The 27432-nt window shown below is 51.8% G+C and overlaps 1 protein-coding gene across 1 annotated transcript in view; it reads left to right on the plus strand.

The window, feature by feature from the left end:
• Window positions 1213–27432, plus strand: part of SOX13 (SRY-box 13) — a 35181-nt gene continuing 8961 nt past the window's right edge. The window contains 6 exon segments of the mRNA XM_021063210.1: window positions 1213–4203; window positions 23344–23536; window positions 23539–23571; window positions 24934–25045; window positions 25133–25219; window positions 26909–27081. Coding sequence (XP_020918869.1) covers window positions 4079–4203; window positions 23344–23536; window positions 23539–23571; window positions 24934–25045; window positions 25133–25219; window positions 26909–27081 — 723 coding nt within the window. The 5' untranslated portion in view covers window positions 1213–4078.

The following is a 27432-nucleotide window of genomic DNA, read 5'->3' on the forward strand; positions in this document are numbered from 1 at the left end:
CAAGGCCTCTGAGTGTCAGTTTCCTGCTGGAAAGACAGAAAGACCCAGGGGGTGGGAGGATGCGCTGGGGTTGTGGGATGGAAATCCTATAAAGCTAGATTGTGATGATCATTGTACAACTATAAATGTAATAGATTTATTGAGTAATAAAAAAAAAAAAAGACCCTCACCACTGCTGGGGTACCATGGATAAAAAATGGATGGGAGATAGGAAAAGGACCTGGAGCTTTTTGGAAGAAAGAAGCAGCAAATATCAGGAGTAATGGAAGGTGGGGGGAGAAGTAGGGAGACCTGGGCCAAGGGATTCCAGGTGGGATTTGGGGTGGAGTAGCTGGGGTGCAGCAAAACCCACTTCCCTCAAAACTTTACTGAACACCTGCCATGTGCCGGCCACTGCAGCAGGGATGGGGGAGAAAAGGAGGAATCAAATGGTACCTGCATGGACAGACGACCCTAGAGCCAGACTGCCTCTGTGGTCTGGAGTAAGTAACTTAACCTCTCTGAGTCTCAGTTTCGGCATCTGTAACACGGGGGTGATAATAGTTACGGCCTAGTGGGGCTGTTGTGATGGTTAAATGTGCGAAGAGGTGCCTGTGGGATGCCTATTGATATCTAGTAAGGGAGACAGGAGAGAAGGCTATCATTGTCCCTGTCCCTGAGAGAGTATCAGGGGCTCAAATCTAGCCAGAGCCTAGGAAGCAGACAGGGAGACAAATAATTGCAGCCCCATCAGGTGCTAAAGACCAGAGGTGTCCAAGGGCTTTGGAATGCCCTGGAGGAAGGTCACCTCTTCTACGATTAATAGGGAGTGATTCATAATGGAGTGATTCATAACGGAGCTGGGCTTCGAGTGAGGTATGGGTGTTTTCTGGTCAAGAAGGTAGGAAGGGCACCATGTGAGTCGCAGGCCAGAGGTGTAAAGGCACCTGTTTGCACTTGTACTGTGGTCAGAGACCGCAACAGCTGGAGGGCAGCCAGGCTGGGCCATAAAGGGCCTGGGTAACTCAGTCTCACTCGCTCTGGCATATTCTTCGATTTACAGAGAAGTAGGATGTTTCAGTGGAAACACCATGGAGGGGTTTTTCGTTTGTTTTTAGGGCCGCAGGTGCAGCCTATGGATGTTCCCAGGCTAGGGGTCCAATCAGAGCTTCAGCAGCCGGCCTACACCACAGCAGCTGCACCGCGAGGGGTCTGAGCTTCATCTGCAACCAGCTCACGGCAATGGCAGATCCTTAACCCCCCGAGCCAGGGATTGAACTCAAATACTCATGGATACTAGTTGGATTTGTTTCCGTTGAGCCACAACAGGAACTCCACCTTGAAATTTTTGAGTCAGAAAGTTCTGCATTTGAAGCTTTTGGATTTTGAATCTTGATATTGGGCCATTTAGCTGACTTCTTGGAGTGGTAGTTTTCTCCTCCATAACTGGAGTAATGGCATCTCCCCTCTGGCAGAGTTATTATGGGGACCGGGGGTGGAGAGCAAGGATAGGCTAAATGCTGAGACACTGCAGTGGCCCAGTCAGCAGCAACTGTTAGGGGTGCTCTCTGTGTGGTCTTGCCAGTGCTATCAACATTTCTGGCCCTTGGTCTCTGTATCTGTAAGGGGGAAACAGTTGTCTGTCTACTTCCTTCCATGATTTTCCAACCGGTAATGGCCAGGCTGCCCATTTTTGGGGTAGTAGGTCAGTCAGGCCCGAGACCCAGGACCAGAGAGCTCAGCTGGCAGCCTTTCCAGGGCACCACTGGGCCTGCTGGACCGAGTTAAGGGAGCTGATCTCCAGTGGCTGCACCCCAGGTGCTGCTCCCTACGCAGCAGGCAGTGGGGCTCCCCATCCGGCCTTTCCCATAGAGCTGAAGCCCTCCAGGGCCGTCTATTCTGTGCTGGCTTTGGCGGGGCCACTGGGCACCAGAGGAAACCAAGGCCCTAGACGGTGTGTGCTCAGGCCTGTCACTCCAGCCCTTGGAACCTCGCTTTTCCCATCTGCAACTTGGGAAGAATCATTTGGACCCCTCCTGGGATAACACGGGAATGCTGTGTTGCGGTGGCAATAGAGTCGGATGAGGATGATGGTAGCTCCCCTGGTGATTTTTGTTGCAGTTTCAAAGTCCAGCCGTGGAGTCACACGGTCACAATCCCACATCTGCATCTGGTGGTACCCTCCACGCCGCACCTCCTTCCACACAGCTCATCTCAGGGGCGCACGTGAAACCCTGTCAGTTAGGAAGGACGGAGAGTATCTAATGCCCCATTTTGTGGATGAGAAAATTGAGATTCAGTCATGAGCTCATCCTAGTGGTGGAACCTCTTCATTCCACACTGACTGTGGGTCTGAAGAAATGAGCCTGGTGAACAACCGGGAACCCACTCTGGGACCTTGTGGCAGGGTCCCTTGGTTGCTTGCTCTGCCATGCTGTCACTAGCTTTTAGGAATTGGTGGTAGGAAAAGCTTAGGGGCATTGAGGAATGCCTACTGGGTTTTCTGGCAGTTCCAGCTATCCTGTGCTGAGTCCAGATCTGGAAGAATATTTGCCTTGGCAGAGACCATCATCTTTTTCTTCTTTCTCACCTGCCACCTTGGCCATGCCCAGCATAAGCATAGCCCCACTTTCTCTTTCTCCTCTGTACTCATGTTCCTCAGGCATCCTCATGGTGAGGTGAGCTTCCCCAAAGGGGAGCGCAGAAAGCAGGGAGATAGGGCTGGGGACAGTCCTCGGGCCCCCTGGCCAGAGAGCCTCTAGGTAGCCCTGAAAACTTCCCGAGTAAGAGAGAGGCAGAAAAAGCAGCAGTAACACTGGGATTTTTCCAAGGGCCATGTGCATATTTACATATAATTTGCATCCAACCAATACACTGAACACAATTTTATAATCTCTCCCTAGGCACATTCAGATTTGCTTTTTACTATTGTTCTTTTCAAAGATGGCTGCTTCTGGCTTTTGGCTCTTGTCTGGCCTCACTCCTGTTCTCTGTACCCCTAACCCCCTCACAGAGGGCAGGTGCCAGAGGGGAACCGAGGGTCAGCTTCAGGTCAGCCCTACTATCGATCGCCTTCCCTGGGGTGAGCACAGAGGGCGGCCCCCGTCGCTCTTTAGCGGGAACACACAGGCTCATCCTCGCTGCTGCTCCCCAGGGGTCCCCTTACCTGAGAACGTGGCTCAGGGCACCTTCACACGCGGGTGCCCAGAACTTGGCACTTAGCAGGTGCTCAATAAATCTGGGCATAGAGCGCGATTAGAGACAAGGAAGAGCATTGGAAAACAAAGCCATATCCCATATAGTCTCTTTGGCTTTTGTGCCCATATAGGGCAAGGCTGGTGGGGAGAAGTGAGCCCCTGAGAAATAGATTTTGCTCTCTGACTGTGACCAAAGGAAGCATTTCTTTCTCTTCTTGACCTTGCAGGAAGTAGCGGTGGGGATGAGAAGAGCAGAAAGGAAGAACCAGGGCTTCTATTATTTTGTTTTTCAGATTGAGAATCTGTTATTAGCAATTTATGACAACCAGGTCTGCAGCCAAGCACATTCTGTTCCCCAGGGTTGGGGGAAGGTTCTTAGGGCCGTGGTGAGAGGTTGGACAGGAAAGACGACCGGGTCAACAATTTTTTGATTGACTGTGCGGTGCCTTAATCTGTGCTAGGGAGCAGCTTTAGCATGGAGCCAGTTCGAGCCCAGCCCTGGGTGGGGAGATGCCCTTCTGGATGGCACGGCTTCCCCATGGGAACCCAAATGGCTTCTCTTACAGGGGTGAACTCCCCTCCCATATGGTGCCCAGATTTTGTTCTGTGAAATGGGGTCAGGGCAGTGACCCTCAGAGCAGAGTTTCTCGAGGTGGCCAGATCTGGGAAAACGCCTACCAGGAAAGGAGAGCAGCGGGGTGAGAGAAGACCCCGGAAGAGGGGGAGCGGGCAAGATGACCACCGCTGTGGAAAGAATGGCACACAAGCAAAACAACCCCCTTTCTGCAAAAGTGCTGAGCTGGTGGAATTTAGCTCAGCGGCCACGAGATCGGGGCAGTAGATAGAGCTCTGCGGGCGCCTGGGCTGTGTGTGTGCAGGTTGTTGTGTGTGGGGTCCGGAAGATGATGGAGAGCACGGGAGCAGCACCTGTGGCACCCCCTCCACCAGGCTGGCCTCCACACTTCCCTGGACCCATCACCAGTCTGCATTCTTGGAGGCAAGCCCCCTTCCTCCATCCACTCCTCACGTAAGTTGGTCTCCTTCTTTCTGTGATTTCCCAACATTCTCCGTCCAACTGTTCGGCTTTGGCTGGAAGTAGCTACATGAACCATTCTTCTAGGGTGTCGGCATCCCCCAGCGGGCCAAGGTCCCAAAGGGTTGGTTTGGGTTGGTGGGGGGCTTCTCAGGGTCAGGGACAGTGATGCCTGATCCCTGGCCTCGGCTTCGTGGCTGAGAGGAGCCCAGGCTGCCTCGGGGAGAGCGAACCCCTCAAGTGGCCATTTCGCGCATCCCAACCATGTCTCCAGACTTGGTGCCGCTGGATGGTTGTTGAAAGGCAGACTCTCTGGAAAGATAAGAAGCTTTTGTGGGACTGTGGAAAGAGCCAGGGCAGAGAATGCAAGGCGTTGGGTGGTGGGGGAGAGGGATGTCGGGCAGTGAGAATGGGCCTGGTTTCCAGCTGTGAGGTTTGGACTATTATCTTATTATTATCCTCGCACAGCTGATGGCCACTCAGTCCTGAGGCGGGTTCCTTGTCCTCTGTTCTATGGACTGCCATCCTCTTCCCCCGCTGGCTCAAGGCTCTTGCCAGGGGTTCATGAAAGGATGAACTCCGAGATTTGATTCAGCACAGATACGTCCATGAAGTGTGTACAGAGCACGTAGCCTGGGCCCAGCACCAGACTCGGGCTCCTGGCAACCCTGTGTCCTGCTAAGACAGATGTGAGTAGGCCACCTCTGCACCAGGTGCTGTAGGGACAACGGTGACCAAGCTACCAGCTCAGAGGCTGAGCAGCCCTGCTGGGGCGGAAAGTGGGGGTGTGGGACCAAGGCTGGCAGCCCGAGGGATGGAATGTTCCTTTTCCTGGTCTGCTCTGACCCACATTCGATTTGGCTTTGGTCCCGCAGGAGCTCAAGTGCGTGAGCACGGCCAGCCTTCCATGGGTGTGCCATTTCTCGATGCATGAGCAAATGTATTTGGTTCAGGATTGATGGCTGTTAATCTCTGGATGTCTTTTTTAAAGGTAGTGGTTTGATATAATTTTTAACAAGTAAGATACCCAGGCGATGGATTAGCTCTACCAGTCCCTCGTTGTGGGAAGGCACTGGGCGAGGCTGGCTGCGGGGGAGACCAGACCCTGCCCACTAGGAAGCCGTAATCTGTCTAGGGAGGTGAGACAGGATCATGGGGAACTGAGCTGCGTTGTGGGAACAGACCTTTCGGCTGAGTTGGCGTGGGTGCCAGGACTGATGGAGACATTTCCTTCTCCATGCGCTTGGTTTGGGAGGCTGGGTTAAGGTGGAGGCGGAGAGATCCCTGTTTGAGTCCTAGCTCTGTTTCTTCTGAGCTGTGTGACTCCCGGCAAATACCAGAACTTTCTTAGAGCCTAGTCTCTTCACCCACAAAGTGGGAAAAGAATAATATCTACCTCCCAAAGGTAAAAGGATTCAATGAAATCATGTATCTATTGCAGGACTCAGGACAGGGCCTGGAGTGTAGGAGATTCCAGTAAGTGGGAGCTAATATGGTGGCCGTTGTGGTGGTTGTTGTTGGGACTTGTGCTGGGGTGTGATGGCTGGATGTGGGCCAGCTCCTCCCTTGGGTCATGAGCATGGCTCTGTGGGATTTGGGACATGAGGAGGAGCACTTCTGCAGTGTGTGGTGGGGACAGACTTTGTCGAGACCCCTCTCAGCTTCCCACCATATTCTTCCTTCAGATTTGGCCCAGAGATAGGCTGTGTGACTGTGGCCAAGTTACCTAGCCTCTCTGTGCTTGACCTTCCGCAACTATAAAATACAGCTGACAATCATACCTGGTACTGAGAGAATTACATAAAAAAGGGTTACGTGGAGAGGGTTCAGACAGTGTCTGGCACAGAGGAGTCTTATCCAGGTGTTGGCTGCTCTTGTTGCTGTGGTTATTCTGTTACCAGAGTGACCCACGCACTCAAAGAAACAAGAGTGAGAGCTGCTGCCTCAAGTGTTCCAGGAGCTTGGAGCAGGGATGGGGTGTGGGGTGGAGGTGGGCTGGGGCACGGACCCCAGTGTGTGGACCCTGTTGAGCTGGTGCTGGGGAGCAGTCTGGAAAAGGCAGTGAACTTTTCATGGCACTAGCCACAGGCAGGGTATTGCCAGGTATGGCAGACATGATGCTTTGGCTCCTTTTGTCCTTTGCCACAGCCACACCAACTCCGGATCTGAGCCTCATCTGTGACCTACATCATAGCTCACGGCAACGCCAGATCCTTAACCCACTGAGCAAGGCCAGGGATCAAACCAGCGTCCTCATGGCTATTAGTCAGGTTTGTTAACCACTGAGCCACAATGGGAACTCCAGAGTTGGGATCACTTTAAAGCATGAAATCACTGCATTCACCAAACCCAACTGCTGCTAAATTTTAATAATTCAGAGTAATAGACAGCCTTTAACTAACCCTTGGACTCTGGGCGTTCAGGAGCTGCCTGCAGGAGGCTGGCTGGAAGTAGAGGCTTTCGCCCGACACCCACCCCCACAGTGAGGAGGGCTAATTAGGTTGGGAGTCCTTTTGGGGATGGAATCTCTTCACCCGGGTCCTCGAGCTATGGTTTTGGACTTGGAGTCAGGCGGGCCTTCAGTGGGATTGTGCCTCTACTGCTTAGCTTCAGGTGCTTCAACTATAAAAGGGGTTTTGTTGGGAGTTTCTGTCGTGGCTCAATGGTAACAAACCTGACTAGTAGCCATGAGGATGCAGATTCAATCCCTGGCCCTGCTCAGTGGGTTAAAAGATCTGGCCTTGCCATGAGCTGGGGTATATATCGCAGACGTGGCTTGGATCCTGCATTGCTATGGCTGTGGTGCAGGCCAGCAGCTGCAGCCCCTAGCCTGGGAACTTCCATGTGCTGTGGGTGTGGCCCTAAAAAAAGGGGGGGGTTTTATTGAGTCCAAAAATATCTGAGGTGCTCTGCTTGTTGTGCTCACTGGGAAAACGGCAGGTGCTGTCACCCTCTTACTGCTGATTTGGGCTACAGCCTCAAGATGGAAACCAAGGGCCTTCATGGTGCCTGTATTTCCACAGCGTCAAAGGCTTTGGAGCCCTCCGTGACTTAAAATTTTATCTCTGAGAGAAGTCATAATACGCTCCATGTGCAAATGGAAAAACTGAGACCTTGCAAGGTTAGGTGGTGTGATCCAGGCCCCACAGTGACTTAGAGGCGCCCAAATCCTTGCCCTTGTATGGGGCCTTCTAAACCATCAAGTGGACATTGTGCTTTGACATTTAGGAAATTGCTGTGCTGAGGCGCCAAGCAATCTGGTGGTGTGTATTTTGACTCCCAATGTCCAGATAGGAAGACTGAGGCTCAGAGAATTAAGACTTGCCCAGGATTGCACCCTGAACTTGCGGCAGAGCTAGGGGTCAAACTCAGACCTTCTGCCTCCAAGTCTAGGGCTCGTTTCTCCTGTGAGCTCAGAATTATCCTCTGGGCTGCCATACTTTTGTTCCTGCCATCCAGGTAGGTCTGTTAGGGTGGATAGTCCCGAGCTGGGAGGGAGAGGGTTAAATTCCTTTCTAAGCCAGAGAGCTCCTTTTGAGCTGGGCGCCTCTAGTGACCCCATCGTTGACCCTCACCCCCTGGGTCAGGACACAGGCTGTGGGGGAAGGGAAGCCGAGCAGCTCTGATGGCCCAACAACAACGATGAGGGCAGAGGGAGGGCCTAGGGAGGCTAGGGCAGGGGAGGGGACGCTCATCTCTCTTCCTCTTTGGACAAAGATGGACAGAGATGCCAGGGGCTTTTTTTCAGTTTCCCTGGGAAATCTCTAAGGTTCTCTGTGGAGGACTGCCGTCGGCGTGGCCACCGCCCGCAGGCAGCTCTTAGAGACGCTGGAAACCCTCCGATGTGTAAGTGGGTAAGTGGCAACTGGGGGAATGTTTACCAGTAAAGGCACCAGTGACAGAAAACAGAAATATCAAATGAACCTTAGGGATGGGTGGCTCTTTGGAGGAAAAGGACAGTTCGGGTGGCCCAAGGCAGGCAGCGTCTGTGGAATAAGTGGGTGGCTCTGCGACCTGGGAGGGCTGCTGCTCCATTCCCTCCTTCCCTCTGCAGGAGGCTCCTACCCCACTCACCCCTCTCTGTTAGTTAGCTCAGATCTTCCTCTTTAGAGCTTTTTTTTGCTTTTTTTTTTTTTTTTTTTTTTTTGTCTTTTCTAGGGCTGCACCCGTGGCATATGGAGGTTCCCAGGCCAGGGGTCCAATCGGAGCTGCAGCTGCTGGTCTTCGCCAGAGCCACGGCAACGTGGGATCCAAGTCTCATCTGCGACCTACACCACAGCTCAGGGCAGCACCGGATCCTTAACCCACTGAGGGAGGCCAGGAATTGAACCGGAAACCTCATGGTTCCTAATCGGATTTGTTTCTGCTGCGCCACGACAGGACCTCCACAGACTCAAATTTTGCATCATCGCAAACTAAAACTCTGTACCCATTCAACGACAACTCCCCCTTGGCCCCTTTCCTCGGCCCCTCCTAACCTCTATTTTACTTTCTATCTCTAGAAATTTAATTATTCCAAGTACTTCCTATAAGCAGAATCAAGAAGTATCAGTCTGTTATTTCACTTAGGCTTATTTCACTTAGCATAATGGTTCCAAGGTTCATCCCTGTTGTAGCATGTGTGTCAGAACTTCCTTCCTTTCCGAGGCTAATAATATTCCGCTGTGAATCACATTTTCTCCATGCATCCCTCCATAGAGGCCTGGGTGGTTCCACCTTCTGGGTATTGGGGGTAATGCTATGTGAGCCGGGTGAAGAGCATCTCTTCAAGGTCCTGCTTTCACTTCCTGTGGGTACACACCCAGAAGGGGAATTGCTGGATCCTCTGGCTATTCTCTGTTGTAGTTTTTGAGGAAGCGTCATGTCGTTTTCCATAGCAGCTGTTTCGTTTTACATTGCTACCAGCAATTGTCCAACATCCTTGCCCACACTTCTTTTTTCTTTTTTAATAATAGTCCTCTTAATGGGTGTGGAGTGGCATCTCATCATGATTCTTTATCTTTTCAAGGGGAAGTCAGGCCCCCAGAAACCTTGAGACATGCCTTCCCCATTGCAGAAGCAGTCAGGCCTTGGCCCCACACGTCTGGGCCTTCGTCATCGCCTCCATCCTCTGTCCTTTGCTATTTGTCCCATCAAGAGGAGGCAGGAGGAGTTCCCGTCATGGCACAGTGGAAACAAATCCGACTAGGAACCATGAGGTTGCGGGTTCGATCCCTGGCCTCGTGCAGTGAGTGGGTTAAGGATCCGGGGTTGACGTGAGCTGTGGTCTAGGTCGCAGATGCACCTCAGGTCCTGCATTGCTGTGGCTGTGGTGTCGGCTGGTGGCTGTAGCTCTGATTCGGCCTGGGAACCTCCATATGCCATGGGTGCGACCCTAAAAAGACAAAAAATAAAAAAGAGGAGGCAGGTGAGGTCCTTCTGCTACCTTGTTCTGTCTGCTAATTGTCAGGGCCCTTTCCTTCCCATCTGTCATAGGAGCAGAAGGGCCCTGACCCACCAGAAGTGTCTGGAGGGTGGATGATTTTGGGGGTGAAGAGGAGATTTCAGTCATGTGAGATTTAAAGAGTTGAACCATTTTAACCACAGGCATTGGGTAAAGTAAATTACCGTACAGCCACCGAGGGAGATGTACAACCATTACAAATGACGTTTATAAAGAATTTTAAAATAATTTCCGAGTTTTAGTAACGTGATAACTTCCCCTGATATACTATTAAGTTAGGGTGGGGGAGATAATATAAAAGCTTGCTGCTGAGCTGAGTGATGAGAAAGAAAACTATGCATAGAAAAGAGATTTGATAGAAACATGCCCAACTGTTGTCAGTCACCACCTCTAGATTGATGGGAAACGGGTGACTTTAATTTTTTTTGTCTTTATGTTTTTCTAAATTTTGCGAATTTTCTGCGATGAGCATACATTCCTTGTGTAGTCAGAAAAAATTGGGAAGAAAATAAGATGACCCCTAACTATTCTTTAGGTACATATGTTAAGGGATCTCTGAAGTGCATAGCTCTACTCGATGCTGTTGGTAGGAAGCTAAGGGAGCTGGAGTAGAGGGCAGGGAAGGATGGCCAGGGAACAAAGGAGAGGTGACAGCTCTTAGGAAGGTCAGGGGCTGGGGTAGCCCTGCACCCTGAAACTCACTCAGAGGATGCTGTGGTAGGACCTTGGCTTTTTTTTTTGCTTTTTAGGGCCGCACCTGTGGCATATGGAGGTTCCCAGGCTAGGGGTCCAGTTGGAGCTGTAGCTGCCAGCCTACACCACAGCCACAGCAACACAGGATCCAAGCCGCATCTGCAACCTACACCACAGCTCACAGCAACGCTGGATCCTTAATCCACTGAGCAAGGCCAGGAATCAAACCTGCATCTTCATGGATGCTAGTCAGGTTCATTAACCACTGAGCCACGATGGGGACTCCCAGGACACTGGCTTTGAATCGTTTGATGTCTCTCATTTGGCTTTTGCCTTTGACTTTTCTCACGTCAACTGAATTAGGACCCGCCTGGGTCCCTTGACGCCTATCATGAGAGCAGTGGTGGCCCGGCAGAGGTTGGGGCTGTGGGGGTAGGTGATTCAGGCTCCAGGAGATGATTTTTCATGGCTCCTGGGCCCTCAAACAAGGCAAAGAAGTGACTCAGCAGCCAGTCTCTGGGTTGGTGTCTTGTTCACCACTCACTGGCTCTGACCTTGGGCAGTTGTTTCACTTCAAGCCCTTGTGTCCTCATTGCGAAAACAGAGATGATAATAGTAACTATTTCATGGGGCTGTTGGAAGAATTAAAAGAGCTAATCCCTGTAGATGACACTGAGTTAGGTGCTTGATTCCTATTGTCTGGTTGAGAGGTGGATTCTGATGCTAGACTGCCCAGATTTAAATCACCTCTGTGCCTCAATTTCTTCATGTGTAAAATGGAGAAACCATAATACCATCTACCTCAGATGGTTATTGTGAAGATTCAATAAATTCAGGGAAATAAAAGTGATTCAGACAGGGCTGGGCACATAGAAAATAATCAGAAAATATTAGCTGTGATCAGAGGGGGTCTTCAGCTGACACACACCAGAGTGTGGGTGGTGGGCATCTGCCAACTTATCTGATTGTCCCAAGAGTCCCATCTAATTGGCTAGTGCTTGTGATTTGTTGTTAAATACTTTGAACATCACCGTTGTTTTCTTATTCTTATTAATTACCATTATGGGCTCCAGATGTCAAGATCCCTCTCAGAATCATGCTTTATCCAACCCTTTGCCAGCTCTGGGTCTCTTCTTGGTTGAAGTGGTCCTGTCTCAGTTTCCAAAGGGTGCTGCTGCTGGAAGTTGGGGTTCCAGGCATACTGGGGGACAAGGCTGCCTGCTTTAGGGGTCGTTTCATGAGCATTTTAGATAAACTCAGAGACTATGATACTGCTCTCCTCCCTCTGCTCCCCTGCCCTTTTGAAACGGAGCCAAAGCCAAGAAAAAACAACGACCCATAAATAAAGGGGGCGATGAAAATAACAAAAAGAAAGAAGAAATCTTGTGTTTTGTGGCAGGCTTGGCTGCCGATGGGGTAGATAATGGCAGAGGAAACATGGCCTTTGCAGAGAAACAGAACGGAACACTTTGTTCGCTGGAAGAATGAATGCTTCTTGTGCAAGAGCTGCTCAATTGGGGTTTCCGATGAGCAAGCTCGTCTTGGGGGAGATGGTGGTGATTAGGTTTTCACAAGGCACAGGTGGCGTCCCACCCAGAACCCCCAGGGGTGGGGGGTGGGGAGGCCATGAGGGAAGCAGCCAGCTTGAGCAGGGTGCCCAACAGTGAGGCCAGTGCCCACGGGCCCCGGCTGCCATGACCGCAGTGCTGCCAGCCACCTCATTTCTCCGTGGTCTGCTCAAGCTGGGGAGCTGGATGCTCAGACCCCCCTGGAAGCCCCCGGACCGGCTCTCAAGGTGTCTCTTTTATGGAGCCTTAAGGAGGTACAGCCCGGAAAGGAAAGAATGAGGCCAAGTATTTTTGCTGATTATTTGCGTGCCAACCTTCCGGGTCAAGATGTGCCCTGCTATGTCAATACTGCCTGGTGGCCTTCTTGGTGACTGGCATTTACTGACTCCTCTTTCTTTCTTGTACCTCTTACGCATCTCAATTGCTGCCCCATTTCCCCTGCCCTCGCAGTGGGTGGGCTGGCAGGAAGAGGAAGAAGAGCTAGGGAAGGAATCAGGTACTTTCCTGAGCCCTCAGGACACCAGCATGTACCATGGAGGTGACTTTGAGAGGGGAGTGTGGACTCCCAAATATGTGGAGGCCGATAGTTTTTAATTATTATTATTGTGTTGTTGTTATCTTTTTTGCCATTTCTTGGGCCGCTCCCGGGGCATATGGAAGTTCCCAGGCTAGGGGTCAAATCAGAGCTGTAGCCGCCGGCCTACGCCAGAGCCACAGCAACGCGGGATCCGAGCCGCGTCTGCGACCCACACCACACTCATGGCAACGCTGGATCCTTAACCCACTGAGCAAGGGCAGGGACCGAACCTGCAACCTCATGGTTCCTAGTCAGATTCGTTAACCACTGCGCCACTACGGGAACTCCATAGGCCAATATTTGAAATAGCTTCAGAAGGGGCCTCAAAATGTTCACTGGCTTGGGGGGTTGAGTGCTCTGGCTGGTAGCACAAGCATTCATTCATTCATCCATTCGATCGCAGTTACAGTACTAAATGCCAATGCTTTGTACCAGGCATTGCACTAAGTATTTTATATAGAATGCATATATGTATTTTTATACGTATATTTTAACAGACTATACTTATATTGAGTCTCCCACAACCATGAGAAGTAGCTCTTGGTCTCCTTCAGAGGTTAAGAATTTGAGGTGTATCTTAAATATTCATTGGGCTCCCACTTAGACTGTCTCTCCACTCCTCACCCATCACCCCAGCGCCAGATGACCACGACATACCCGTGGTCATACAGCTTTTTAGCACGGCTGTGTCCAGGCACTGGCCTTTGCCTGTGTTACATTGTTTTCTTCTCACAACTGCACTCCTGAGTATGTATTACTGTCGCATTTACAAATAAAGAAAGTAGTATGCTTGGCAGGTTGCGTTGAATGCGTCGGCCTGTCCCTGCAGCTAGTCAGAGGGCTGCTGGGTCTGAATCAACTGTGCGCATCTCCAGAGCCTCTCTGTCTCCATAGACCATGAGAGCTTTGTCCACATGGCACAGACTTGTCACCAAGCAGAAGCCAAATGCTGCCCAGCCCATGCCAGCCCCAGCAAGAGGGATGTCTGCAAAGATGAGTCTTCAGGAGTTCCCGTCGTGGGGCAGCAGAAACGAATCCAACTAGAAACCATGGGGTTGTGGGTTTGATTCCTGGCCTCGATCAGTGGGTTAAGGATCTGCCGTGGCCGTGAGCTGTGGTGTAGGTCGCAGATTTCTGCTTGGATCCTGCGTTGCTGTGGCTTCAGTTCTGATTCAACCCCTAGCCTGGGACCCTCTTTATGCCATGAGTGTGGCCCTAGAGAGCAAAACAAAAAAAGATGAGCCTTCACTCAGCCTGGTGCCAGCAGGCCATTCCCACTTGTCCTGTCCCTCTCTGTGGTCATCCCTCTAGTTTCCACCTTCCCGTCCCCTCCTGGAATTGGCTGGGGACCACAGGGGTTCACACAACAGCACTTTACCCTCTCAGCTCTGGCTTCTGGAGGAAACAGAGGAGCTGTGAGGTCTGATGGGCCTGAGAAAGGAAGATTGGGGGTGTGGGGGGGGTGCAGTTGGCCAGGTCGGCAGTGGCGCTGAGTATGTGGGGTTTGCTGGGGTTTCAGTGTGCACTGTGTGGGGCCTGGGTGCCGTGCTCAGTGTGGGCACCAGTGGGGGGAGATTTCAGGGTGGTGGGGGACACCGACAGAACATGCAAACAACCTAAGCGGGGTAGTGGAACAGCACCAAAGAGAGGAAGACCGACAGAAGACAGGTGGAGAAGGAAGAGGATGACATTCCCAGTTGTCCTTTAGGTGGGGGTCTCATGTGTGTTTGGCCATGCAGGGGTGGGGGAGGTGTCCCTAAAAGGCCATGGGAGCATTCAGCAACCAAACTTTTTTTTTTTTTTTAAAAAAAAAACATTCTATCCAGTCCTCTCAATAATTTTATGAGGTGGTTATTATTTGTTCCTTTTTTTTTTTCAGGGCCGCACCCGAGGCATATGGAGGTTCCCAGGCTCGGGGTTGAATCGGAGCTGAAGCCGCCAGCCTACACCACAGCCACCGCAACACCAGATCTGAGCCACATCTTTGACCTACACCACAGCTCAGGGCAACAGCAGAGCCTTTAACCCACTGAGGGAGGCCAGGGTTGGAACCCGTGTCCTCATGGATAAGAGTCAGGTTTGTTTTCTCTGAGCCACAGCCGGAATCCCTTATGTGTTCTATTTCAGTGATGAAGAAACTGAAACTTCCCCACAATCACACGGGTAGTATATGGTAAAGCCAGGCTTCAAACACAGATCTGGCTGCCAATAAAGCCTGTTTCTTTTAGCCATATCAGGATGCCACCCAGCAATGCCAAAGGGTCACATCTGGAGAGCCAGAGATGTATTGGGCCTGCTGGGGAGAGAGGCAGAGTGGGTGTCCTGATTTGGGTGCTCTGGGGTGGGGAGGGGGGACATCTTTCTTGCTTAATTAAGTTTCTTTCCCATCTCCTTCCCTAAACATAGATTCTGTACCAGATCTTTAAGCTCGTGATTACCTTCTCATCATAAAGTAGGTATTGGAATCTCCATTTGACACAGGAAGAAACTAGGGTTTTGAGAAGTTGAGTCTTTCCCCCAAGTTTCCAAAGTGTCTTGGTTTCTTTCTTTCTTTCTTTTTTTTTGTCTTTTTAGGGCCGCACCCACGGCATATGGAGGTTCCCAGGCTAGGGGTCTAATCGGAGCTGTAGCCGCCGGCCTACACCACAGCCACAGCAACGCCAGATCCGAGCCACATCTGTGACCTACATCACAGCTCACGGCAACACCAGATCCTTAACCCACTGAGTGAGGCCAGGGATCGAACCCGCAACCCCATGGTCCCTAGTTGGATTTGTTTCTGCTGTGCCACGATGGGAACTCCCTTGGTTTCTTTCGACTGATCCTTTCTTGGCTACAACTCAAGTCGAAAACAACTGGAATCCTGTAAGCAGTGAAGACAGTGGCAGATCTATCTTTGTTGGACCGGATCCTGTCATCTGGGGGAGAGGGAGAGTGGCCAGGGCATCTGCCAACAGACAGAAAGATGTGGGTTTGAGCATCATTGAGGCCTGAGTTCAGATGCCTCCACTGGGCCTTGGGTGGGAAGGAGAAATAAGCGGCAAGCCCCTCGCCCACTGCTCGCAGCCAAGTGGGCGCGCTGTCATTGCTGCTCTTTTTTGCCTCCTCTCCCTTTGGTTTGACGTTCAGGGCTATCCCCAAAGGAGGGGGGTAGGGTTACGGTTAAGGTTAACCCTAAAGCCAGTTGGCCCCAGCTTTACCATTTCTGCTGAGTGCCAGCTCTGGGCTGGGTACTTCTGGTGCAGAAGACCAGAAACTCCCTTGTCTAGGGCATAAGTTTGGACCTGGCCACTGGGAGGTAAGGACAGGACTGTGGCTGCCTCCTAGCACTGTGGGGGGTGCTGCTGATGGGGCTTGGGAGGGGCTGGAGACAGCATTGGATCCTCAGGGAGGAGAGCCCCCAGAGAAGGGGCTCCTGGAGACATCGCATACCTCTTCTCAATTTCACCCAGGCCTCCTAGGCAAGCAGTCATCCCACTGGGAACCTCAACATCACTTCTGCGCCATTTCCCTCTGTCTCTTCTTGGTATCTCCTGGGCTGGGAGAAGACTCACATGGGGCTGTGGCTGGGAGCATCACAGCTCCAATTTCTCCCCAGCTCCTTCGTGCCCTTGGGCTAGGCATCAGCTGAATCTTGGCACCTGCCAAAGCCCTGTCTGGAGCTGGGCTGCTGGGCCAGAGGTGCGGGGGAGGCTGCCTCCTCTTGCAGGCTGGAGGTCTGGAATCCCGAGGTTCAGCGAGCCTCTGTCTCCTGCTCTGCGAGGTGACTACTGCCTTGGCCAGCCCAGAAACAGCCCAGGGACCAGGGGTGTTGGCTGTGGCCTCCCCCTTGAGCTGGGCTAGACCAGATTGGGCAGCGCCATGGATCTGATACCCCCAAGGGCCCGCAGAGGCTGGAGAGGGTGAGGGGGCCTCTCAGGAAAGCTTTGTTCCGAGTCTGCAGCCAGCCCAGCTCCCAGCTCTGAGTAAACAGCAGAGATAGGATCGGGCGTAGCCAGGAAGGGTGGCAGGGTGCGGCCTGGGAGAAGAATGGCAGGATGTGGCACCGGGGCACCGTTCTGGGCACCCACGCCTCGGGCTATTGTTTAGGGCTGCCTGAGGCTCTCAACTCTCTGGGGCTTTGAAAGGAAGTGACATTCCCTTGGGACTCGGGCTCTGCCCCTCCCCTGCCACGTGGTTCTCTCCCTGGCAGTGTCCCTTCGCACCACCTGCTCAGGGCTAGCTTGGGAGTGAGTCTCAGTGGAGGGGTTCGGTATGTGCCCAGTGGGGAAATGTAGTCACTGGCCCTCCTTGGAGGGTCTGCTTGTCTGTTCAGGCTGTCTTCCTGTACCCCTGGGTCTGAGTCACCCGTCATGCTTCGATGACTGGAATTTATCACTATCTCTATCTCTATCTAGATATTGGAGGGGTGGGGGCTGTCGTTGTGGAGGGAGGAAGATCTGAGGGTAAAAACGTCTTTGATTCCCATCCAGCTGGGCTGGTCCATAGCTGATTGGGAGAGGAAGTGGCTGGTGATTTGTTTTGGGCAGAAAGGGGCTCCGTGTGTGTGCACCTGTAGTCTGCCTTGTCACCCAAGAGCCATGCTCTGAGCCACTGGCCTTCCATGGAGACCAGGCATCTCTATGCCTTGTCCTCAGCACTGGACTTGGGGGCCCCTGGGCATCACAGTCATCAGCTCAGAGACTCAAGACTCTGTGGCATCCAGGGTGAGTATAGCCGGAGCCTTCTACCCCGAGGGACCTTCACCTCTCTCTGGTGATGCTCAGGTGAGATAAGGCCAAGGAGAAGAGGCAGCAGATAGTATGTGGAGTAGGTTCCCCAGAAGGGAAGGAAGGTTCAGAGCAGGGATGCTGTTCTGCCTCCCAACCAGTTGAAGGACCTCTGATTCTGTTCCTGAAGCAGTACTGCCCAAACAAGCCACATGAACTTGACCTCTGTGGGTCTCAGTTTCTCCATGTGAAAAATGTGAGTAAGGCTGGGTGAGATGGAGAGATCGGCTACATGGGAGCACATCCACTGGAGTGTCCTGTGGGCTTGTGGCCTCTGACCATGACCTGCGTGGACTCGGGGGCACCCCGTAATTCTCCTGTGTACTGAGCCTTTGGCTTCTGGGCATCTGGGGAGAGGGGAGGGTGTGGCTGCTGACCTTAAAATCTCTTGAAAAACCATGTGGATTATTGAAGCATGAAGCGTGCTTTGTAGGGAAGGGGTAATAAGGGAATTTGAGGGATGTTTGTTTGTTTGTTTGTTTTAGTTTCTGGAAAAGAAGAGACTTAAGGGAAGACTCCAACAGGGTCTTTCGATTCAAAAGGTATGGACAATGTTTCTTACCTGTCCCAAGGTAAAAACAAAAAGATAAGTACTTGCTTTGTTACTGGGGCATTTGGGTCACTCCTACAGAGAGTTTAGAGTCAAGGAAGAGACAGCTGAGGATAATTGGGTGTGGGCAGTGGGGGCGTGGGAGATAAACCACAGAGAGAGCAACATCTATCTAATAAGGATAATAGTAGCAGTCACTTATTATAATTCAGGTCTGCCTTGTGCTATGCTGCTGAACTGTATTATACTGAGGGTTGTACATTTATTGTGCACCTACTGTGTTCCAGGCCCTGTGCTAGACTTTGGGGTGACAGTGATGAGCAAAAACAAGCATATTTTCACACTGCTGTGGGTCGGGTTGGATGGGTTCTCAGGCTGTTAGGCCAGTCAGAAATAAGGGAAACTTGTAAAGGTTATCATTATCAACTATGATAAGTGCTTTGAAGGCCCAGTTCAGGATGCCAAGAAATGTGAAAAAAGGCATATCTTAAAGTCTGAAGTGTTAATGGATGGCTCATCCCTTCATACTGGGTTTTTTTATTCCCCTTTCACTGAAGAGGAAACTGAGGTTTAGAGAGGTTACATCATTGGCCAAGGTTGCACAGAGTCGGCAATTAAATAAGCAGAGTTGGAAATGAAATGGACTCAGGTCTTTCTGACCCCAGAGGAGTTTTCTCTCAACTACTTGGCACCAGGAGTATCCTGGGCCATGTGATAACTTAATGGATGCTCACCCTGTTATTGAATTTTCGTGGACAGTGAGAGATGGGTTATTATACCCATTATATGGATTAGGAGAAAGAGTTAATTAACTTGCCTAGGGTTGCACAAGTCAGCTGGTGTCAGACGGCGGCAGGGCAGGCATTTGAAGGAATTTAAATCCAGGCTGTTGAACCCAAAAGCCTGTACTCTGCATCATCTACAAATGGATCCAGAGAGGGGACCAATGGAGAGCCAAGGCCCGGTGCCTGAAGTACAGCCAGACGCCTGTGGGAATGAAGAGCCCTTGTCTGGGCTGCTAGCAGGGTCTGGCGGGCTTATCTAATGGGTACCACGCCCCAGTGAACAGACTGACACCTCCAAGCTAGCTTGGCTGGTCACCAGGAGCCATTTTCTTTTTCACCAGGCGCTGTGCCAGAGGCCAGGATAAGCCATTGGGAGCCCCAGGAGGCAGGGGCGCCAATATAGATAGTCTTGACGCCCAGTGGGAGGTACTCTTGGGGTTAAGTGTGGGTAGAAAAGGCCATCAAGGTCAAAGGGAGGGGATGTTCTAGTGTAGTACGCCCCCCCCAACAGAAATATAATGGGAGTCACCTATATGCTTTTAATGTCTTCTGGTAGCTAAAACGGGAAGTGCAAAAGGGAACAGGTGAAATGAATTTCAACAATATATTTTATTTAACCCAACAGCATCCAGACTCAAAATTTCAACGTGTAATCAATAACCAATTATTAAGAGCTGGTTTACATTGTTTTTTATACAAAGCCTTCCAAAGCGCGGGGGGGGGGGGTACTCTGTACGCAGCACGTTGCCTTTGGGACTGGCCCTGGTACAGGTGCTCAGCAGCGGTGTGGCAGGTGGCCTGGGCACCGGGCAGTGCGGCCCTGGGGTTCGTTAGGACAGATCATCACCTCCTCGGCTTCCGCCTTCAGTCGGGAGTGGGGGTGGGGGATGCACAGCCAGTCCACGGCTCTGGGTCAGAGTCTGGTGCCGGGGCGAGCCCAGCCCTGCGCCCCACCCTGGCTCCTGCCCAGAATCGCGCACCCCGTGGCTGCCGCCGGGTGTCTGGGCTGCAGTGGGGAGAAAGGCTTTGAGCTAGAAGCCGAAGGCCACGAAGCTGGGACCGCAGGGAGGAAAACGCCCACAGGACCCCAGGTCCGATCGAGGAGGCAACCCGGCGGCCTGCCTGGCGCGGTGGCGCGCAGTGGGTGTGGGCCCGCGGCGCGGAGCCGGCCGGGGATCAGAAGCCCACAGGCCCGCATTGTTCGCCTGTCACACTTCCTTTGGCTTTATTGCCTTTGTCCAACACCCTATTGTCTGATTTCCTTTTGTCCCCCTTTCAGTGCTGCTGTCTTTTATTTTCCAGCCAGCCTGGTTGTTTTCATTTCTTTTGTCTGAAGTTCCTGAGAGGAAGGTTTTATTTTCAGCGGTTTGATTAATTCACAGCTTGAGCCCCGGGTTTGTTTGTTATGTAATTGCTGCCCTCAGCTTCAGGATAATACCCCTCCCCGACTTCCCCTCCCCCACGCCCGGCCCCCCTGCTCGGGGCCTGGCTCTGCGCCCCTCCCTGTGCCCGGATGGGCCGAGTCGCCTGCTTCCTGGACGCTCTCCAGGTCCCTAGGTGGTGGGAGGGGACCCAAGAGCAGCACCCTGAAGAAGCGTCTCTTTTCTCCTGAGCTGACATATGCCCTTCTCTCCTCACCCTGCATTGCCTGGTCCTGGGTCCCAGGCGAGCCCCCAGACACCCTGCCTTTGAAAGTGGCAGGAGGGTAAGGTCTGGTGTGATCTGTAGGATGGCATCAAATCAAACATGGTATTGAACTAGAATGCTCTTTCACATAAAATACTGCACCTGTATACAGCTGTATGCATCTTTCTTATGTATGGAACATTGCATCATTCATTATACATGAGAAGAAACATTTTATTATACAGTTGATGTAAGACACAAATATTATGTTTCACCTGCAGTTTAATGTAAAGGATGTTTTATTTTTTGCCTTACACTCCCCTCCTAAAAATTTTATGTAAGAAAAATTTTAAAAAGTGTTTATCGGAGTTCCCGTCGTGGCTCAGTGGTTAATGAATCCCACTAGGAACCATGAGGTTGCGAGTTCGATCCCTGGCCTCTCTCAGTGGGTTAAGGATCTGGCGTTGCCTTGAGCTGTGGTGTAGGTCGCAGGCGCGGCTCGGATCCCGCATTGCTGTGGCTCTGGCATAGGCCAGCGGCTACAGCTCCAATTAGACCCCTAGCCTGGGAACCTCCATATGCTGCGGGAGTGGCCCTAGAAAAGGCGAAAGACAAAATAAAAAAAAAAAAAAATTAAAAAGTGTTTATCGGAGTTCCCATCGTGGCTCAGTGGTTAAGTAATCCGACTAGGAACCATGAGGTTGTGGGTTCGATCCCTGGCCTTGCTCGGTGGGTTAAGGATCTGGCATTGCCTTGAGCTGTGGTGTAGGTCACAGGTGCGGCTCCGATCCCTCATTGCTGTGGCTCTGGCATAGGCCAGCGGCTACAGCTCCAATTAGACCCCTAGCCTGGGAACCTCCATATGCCGCAGGAGCAGCCCTAGAAAAGGCAAAAAGACAAAAATAAATAAATAAATAAAATAAAAAAGTGTTTATTTAACAATGCCTCTCAAACTAGTATGTATCAGAATCAACTGGAGGGCTTGTTAAAATAGATCTATGGCCTGACCCACAGAAGTTTTGATTTGTGGGTGATCCATGCCTTTACCTCTCAAGCCCCTGGGCTATGCTTGAGCCTGTGGTCCTTGTGCTGTCTTAGAGCCAGCAGTGGTGTTTTTTGTTTGTTTGTTGTTCGTTTTGCTTTTTAGGGCTGCACTGGTGGTATATAGTAGTTCTGAATCGCAGCTACAGCTGCCGGCTTACGCCGCAGCCATAGCAACGCAGGATCCTTAACCCACTGAGAGAGGCCAGGGATCGAACCTGCATCCTCATGGATACTAGTCGGATTCTTTTCTGCTGTGCCACAGAGGGAACTCCCAAGCTGGCAGTGTTTTAACAAAGACCACTTCCCTGCTTGCTAGGGCCTTGCATTGTTCTAAACACCCATGTAAATATCAAATCGGTGCCCACCCATTTTACAGATGAGGAAACAGGAGTGGAGAGGCTAAGTAACTTCCCCAAGGTCACTCAGAAGCCAATGGAGTAGCTGAGGCAAGACCTGTGCCTACTTGGAACCTGCTGTGTGTCCCCGCTGGTCTTGCGTCAGTGACTTTGGAGGGTGAACAGGCGAGCTCTGGGCATCTGCTACTCTGGCCTTGAGCCTGGCATCACCACTGAAAACTACTTCCAGTGTCCTGCTCAGCAATTTAGCTGCCCCAGGCAGCCGGATGGCCTTGAGAGGCAGCAGGGACGCAGTTTCACTGCTTACATTGCACCAGGCATTGCAGATGCCTGAAGGGGCCAGAGACTCTGAACTAATTACGAGAATTTTTTTTTTTTCCCCAGATCTGAGCTGCAGTTGTAACCCAAGCCACAGCTGTGGCAATGCTGGATCCTTAAGCCACTGCACCAGACCAGAGATCGAATCTATGTCCCAGTGTTCCCAAGACGCCGTCGATCCCACTGTGCCACACTTTTTTTTTTGCTTTTTAGGGCCGCGCTTGTGGCATAAGGAGGGTCCCAGGCTGGGGGTCGAATCAGAGCTAAGCTGCTGGCCACAGCAACACCAGATCCGAACCGCATCTGCAACCTACACCACAGCTCATGGCAACACCGAATCCTAAGCCCACTGAACGAGGTTGGGGATCGAACCCCAAACCTCATGGTTCCTAGTCGAATTCGTTTCCACTGTGCCACTACGGGAACTCTGGAAATATTTTTCTTAAAAATCACTTATCTCTCAGCTTCCTTTTTTCCTTACTTTTGATAGATAGGTACATGGATATTAGAAATTGTTCATTTTGACGGTGCCAGTTCCATCCCCTGCCTGGCGTAGTGGATTAAGGATCCAGTGTTGCTGCAGCTATGGTGTAGGTTGTAGCTTCAGCTCAGATTCCGTCCCTGGCCTGGGAACTTCTATATGCCTCAGATGCAGCCAAAAAAGAAAAAAAAGAAAAAAAAAGAAAGAAAGAGTTCACGTTTATGTTGCCTCTACTATAAGGAAAACAAATAATAATGTGTTATATAGGGTAGTTGATACTTTGGTTTCCCTTTTGGGGAGCAGGGGGCAGTGGTGGAAAGGAAGGCAAACTGGCCTGTTCTCAGGAGTAACTACGGCTCAATCTCAGCCTATTATTGCCGCAGACCAACATCAAGAGAAGATCAAGTCCAGATTTTTATGTGCTATCTCTTGATTTTTAAATATTGGTAACTGATGACAACTACATACATCTATAAAGATACTCAGACATGTAGTGTATATATGATCTTGGCTTTACTGGGCTCAGAAATGGCCAGTTAACAATCTCTGGCCTCTCAGGTGAACCCATCCGTGCCCTGGTCCCAACATTACAACAGGCAGGGTGTGTTGGCCCGGTCTTCTCTAGACCTTTCTGTTTAAAAAAATAGAGTTCCCTGGTGGTTCAGTGGGTTAAGGATTCGGCATCATCACTGCTGTGGCTTGGGTGGCTGCTGTGGTCCCTGGAACTTCTGTATGCTGTGCGCATAGCCAAAAAGAAATAAAAGTAAATAAATAAAGGGACAAGAATCTTTTCTAGTTGGTCACAGTGGGTTCCCGATGGAAGCTTGCATTTTGCTTGAGTGTTGTATCTGTGGGGCTGCGGGGGACAGTCACTTGCCTCGGGGCTCAGGACTCGCCACATCACTCTGCTCCTCCCTCCCTCAGGATGTCCATGAGGAGTCCCGGCTCTGCCCAGCTGGCCCTGGATGACGCTGGCACCATGGTGAACTGTACCGTCAAGTCAGAGGGGAAGAAGGAGCCCTGCCACGAGGCCCCCCAGGGCTCGGCCACCGCAGCTGAACCCCAGCCCGGAGACCCAGCCCGGGTCCCCCAAGATGGTGCTGACCCTCAAGCTCCAGCCCAGGTGCCCAGCACTCTGCTAGGGGCTCCTGGGTCAGTGTCCCCACCCCGCTTCTGTAGCCCCATGCATGTGGCCATTCCCCGAGTGGGTGGGACAGGCATCCACCAGCCTAGCTGGGCAGAGGGGCTGGCAGAAATGTTCTTCTCTGGGCAAGACTTAGATGGGTGGGTGGGTCAGGCTACCTGTCTGAGCAGGATCTTGCCCTCATTCATCTGATATTAGCTGCTCACCTATGTGTGACCAGTCCTTACTCTCCAGGACTAGTTGAGAGATAGGATACACAGGCTCTGAGTCTGGCTTAAATCTGTTAGGCTTTTTCATATGATTTGTGAAAATCAATCTGATTACCCACACCAGAGTTAACTCACTGTTCAAGACAACACAGCTGCTCGTCCTGAAGAAGCTGAATTACACGAGCAGCAAGATTTCTTGCAGCTCTTAAAAACTCCATGATTCCATGCAAGAGATGTAAAAAGGGAGAATATGATCAAAAGCCAAGTGAGAGAAAATTGGGAGAGTTTGGGGACTCTGAGAAGGATCCAGCCAGGAGGAATATGTGAGAGTGGAGTTCCCGTCGTGGCACAGCGGAAACGAATCTGACTAGGAACCATGAGGTTGCGGGTTCGATCCCTGTCCTTGCTCAGTGGGTTAAGGATCCGGCGTTGCCGTGAGCTGTGGTGTAGGTCAGCAGCTATTAGACCTCTAGCCTGGGAACCTCCATATGCCGCAAGTGCGGCCCTAAAAAGACAAAGGACAAAAAAAAAAAAACCAAAAAAAAACACCACATGAGTGAAAATCAGGAGAGTTTGGAGGCTTCTGTGTGAGAGAAGATTGGGGGATAGGGATGGCGATCATGGAGGACTTCCTGGAGGAGTAGGGCTTTGAGCAGGGCCTTAAAGAATGGAGAGGATTTTGATGAGAAGAGGAATAGAGGGGGTGGTGTCTTAAAGAGGGGAGGGGTGGGGGCCCTGGGAGTAACCAGCTGAGCTGGAGCAGTAGGTATATGCAAAGGAGCAATGAATAGCTGGCTTTTGGCCTCTGATTCTGCAGTGGCCAACCTCACTCCCATGTGTTCCCTCCCTCGATCCCAGCAACCATCCTATGGCGAGAGAGGTATTAGTATTTTCATTTTCAGAAGAGGGAGGTCAGGTTTGGAGTTCAGGGACACACATGGGATCAAGCACCTTGTGAGTCACGGAGCCCAGGTCTCTTGTCTTTGAACCTTTTGTTCTTATTTATCAAGTCAAGTCTGAGCAAAGGTCAGAAAGGTGGGGAGGGAGGGCCTTACTCAGGGGAGGTGGGGTGGGAGATTCTGGGGCACCTGCAGGGTGCACCTCTCCCGAGGTCTGACCCCCTTCTTTGGGGGTGACAGTGACATTCAGTGTGTCTTGCAGGATAGCAGCTCCCTGGAGAGCAGTGGGTCCCCAGAACCCAAGAGACCAGGAGGCCCCGAGGCTGCTTCTGGAAGCCAGGAGAAGCTGGACTTCAACCGAAATTTGAAAGAAGGTCTGATGTCTGCCCTGTTTAGAGATATAGGGGCCTGGGTGGGGAGGTGGTGGGATGGTGGCTCCTCATTCCTTTGGTATCTTCCAGTCGTGCCGGCCATTGAGAAGCTGCTGTCCAGTGACTGGAAGGAGAGGTTTCTGGGAAGGAGCTCTGTGGAAGCCAAAGACGTCAAAGGTGAAGGCCATGGGCAGAGGCGGGGGCGCCGGGGGGAGATGTCTGTGCCCCTTTCCCTTCTCCAGGCCTGGCCATGCAGTCTAGGCCTGTAGGGCAATTCCTGGGGCTCTCGGCGCCCTCACGCCTGGCTTGTGCCTCTCTGGCTCCTGCCTGGCCCTAGGAGTCAGCGCCATCCCTCATGTGCAGTGCCCAAGCTCTAGGCTTCTTCCCACGCAGCAGAGGCCTGATGGGAATCAAATCCCCTGATTTGGGCTCTTACCAGGGACCCTAGTGACCCCAGGTATGTCATTACCACTTCCCAGACCTCACTGTGAAATGAGCCAGACTTTCCCTTTCACTGCTGGAAATTATTTTTTATTTTGTCTTTTCAGGGCCGCACCTTCAGCATATGGAGGTTCCCAGGCTAGGGGTCGAATCAGAGCTGTAACCGCCAGCCTATGCTACAGGCACAGCAACATGGAATCCGAGCCTTGTCTGCGACCTACACCACAGCTCACGGCAACGCCGGATCGTTAACCCACTGAGCAAGGGCAGGGACCGAACCCACAACCTCATGGTTCCTAATCGGATTCACTAACCACTGCGCCACGACAGGAACTTCTCCCCAAGTGATTATTAAAGGGGTGTTGCTTGGGTTCATTAGAGTGATAAAGTTTCCCAGTGTGGCTGCTCACACTCCCAGAGGAAACTTTAAAACAATGCAGATGTCCAGGTTCTACTGAATGCGAGCCCCAGAGGATGGGGGCCTGGGCGATGGTATTTTTCAAAGGCTCCCTGATGCGAATAGTCTACAGCCTGGCACTTGGGAATAACTGTCGCATCTGCTATGAGCTGGATTGGAGAGATAGGGCAGCACTGACATTGCTAGTTAAGACCCATGTGCCAGATCTGTGATTAAGCTTTACATTCAATACCTCTCACCCTCACAGCAACTCTGTGAAGTGACCATCATTGTGCTTATTTATAGATTCGAAAACTAAAGTGCAGAGAAGTTGGTAGCTTGCCCAACAGTTCCCGGGAGGCATGGGTTAAAAGAGGAATTTTTTTTTTTTTTTTTTTTCCCCTCTCTTTAGGGCTGCACCTGTGGGATATGGAGGTTTCCAGGCTACGGGTTGAATTGGAGCTACAGCTGCCGGCCTATGCCACAGCCACAGCACCTTGGAATCTGAGTTGCATCTTCCACCTACACCACAGCTCACGGCAACGCTGGATCCTTTACCCACCGAGCGAGGCAGGGGATCGAACCTGAATCCTCATGGATACCAGTCAGATTCATTTCCACTGAGCTACAGTGGGAACTTCCTAAAAGGGGAATTTGAGTCCAGATCTGTCTTGCTGCAACACCTGAGCCTGTCACACTGGGCCCTCCTGTGGGATGGTTGTCCACCCTGACCCTGTGGCATTGGGCACTTGAGGACATCCATCCAAGAGGTGGGCCAGGGCCGAGATGCCCCACCATCAGCAATTCCGGGACCTGGAACCAGCAGCTGATGGGGAGGGACTTCTAGAGCTGCTAGTTGTCAGATGACTGGCTGAGGAGCCCCCTCCTGGGCCAAAGTTGCCTGTCAGTCATCTCTGCCGTCCAGCCCCTGACAGGGGCTTGGGGGCGTAGCAGTTGCTCAATGTCATACGGATGGATGGATGGACAGATGAAAAATTCTCAGTGGTGGTTGTTTCACTGTGGAGCAGGGACCCAGGAGAGCCTGGCAGAGAAGGAGCTCCAGCTTCTGGTCATGATCCACCAACTGTCCACCCTTCGGGACCAGCTTCTGACGGCCCACTCCGAGCAGAAGAACATGGCTGCTATGCTCTTTGAGAAGCAGCAGCAGCAGATGGAGTTGGCCCGGCAGCAGCAGGAGCAGGTGGGCCCTGCTTGGTGTCTGGCTCTCTTTCCAGGGGTGTGGGTCAGCCTGGGGGGAGTGATCAGGCTTATGGGTGCATGCTGAGGCCTTGGGGGCAGATGTGGGGAGGGGACCACAGGTAGAGGCTGTAGAATTCCCATCTCTGGCACATCGTAAGCCCTTGTGAGGGGACAGGGGCTAGAGGGAGGCTGAGGGGCTCTGCATGAAAGCAGCTGGCTGCTTGCTGCCCCGCCTCCATCCCTAGTCTCTGAGGAAAGGATTGGCTCTCCTGCTTTTTGGCCTGTCCAGCTGTCCTCCTTGGTTGGCACTAGCGCGGAAGTCGGGGTGAGGATGGTGCCGCGAAGGCTTGTG

The sequence above is a fragment of the Sus scrofa genome, chromosome 9 (genome assembly GCF_000003025.6).
Source record: "Sus scrofa isolate TJ Tabasco breed Duroc chromosome 9, Sscrofa11.1, whole genome shotgun sequence".
Classification (NCBI taxonomy): Eukaryota; Metazoa; Chordata; class Mammalia; order Artiodactyla; family Suidae; genus Sus; species Sus scrofa.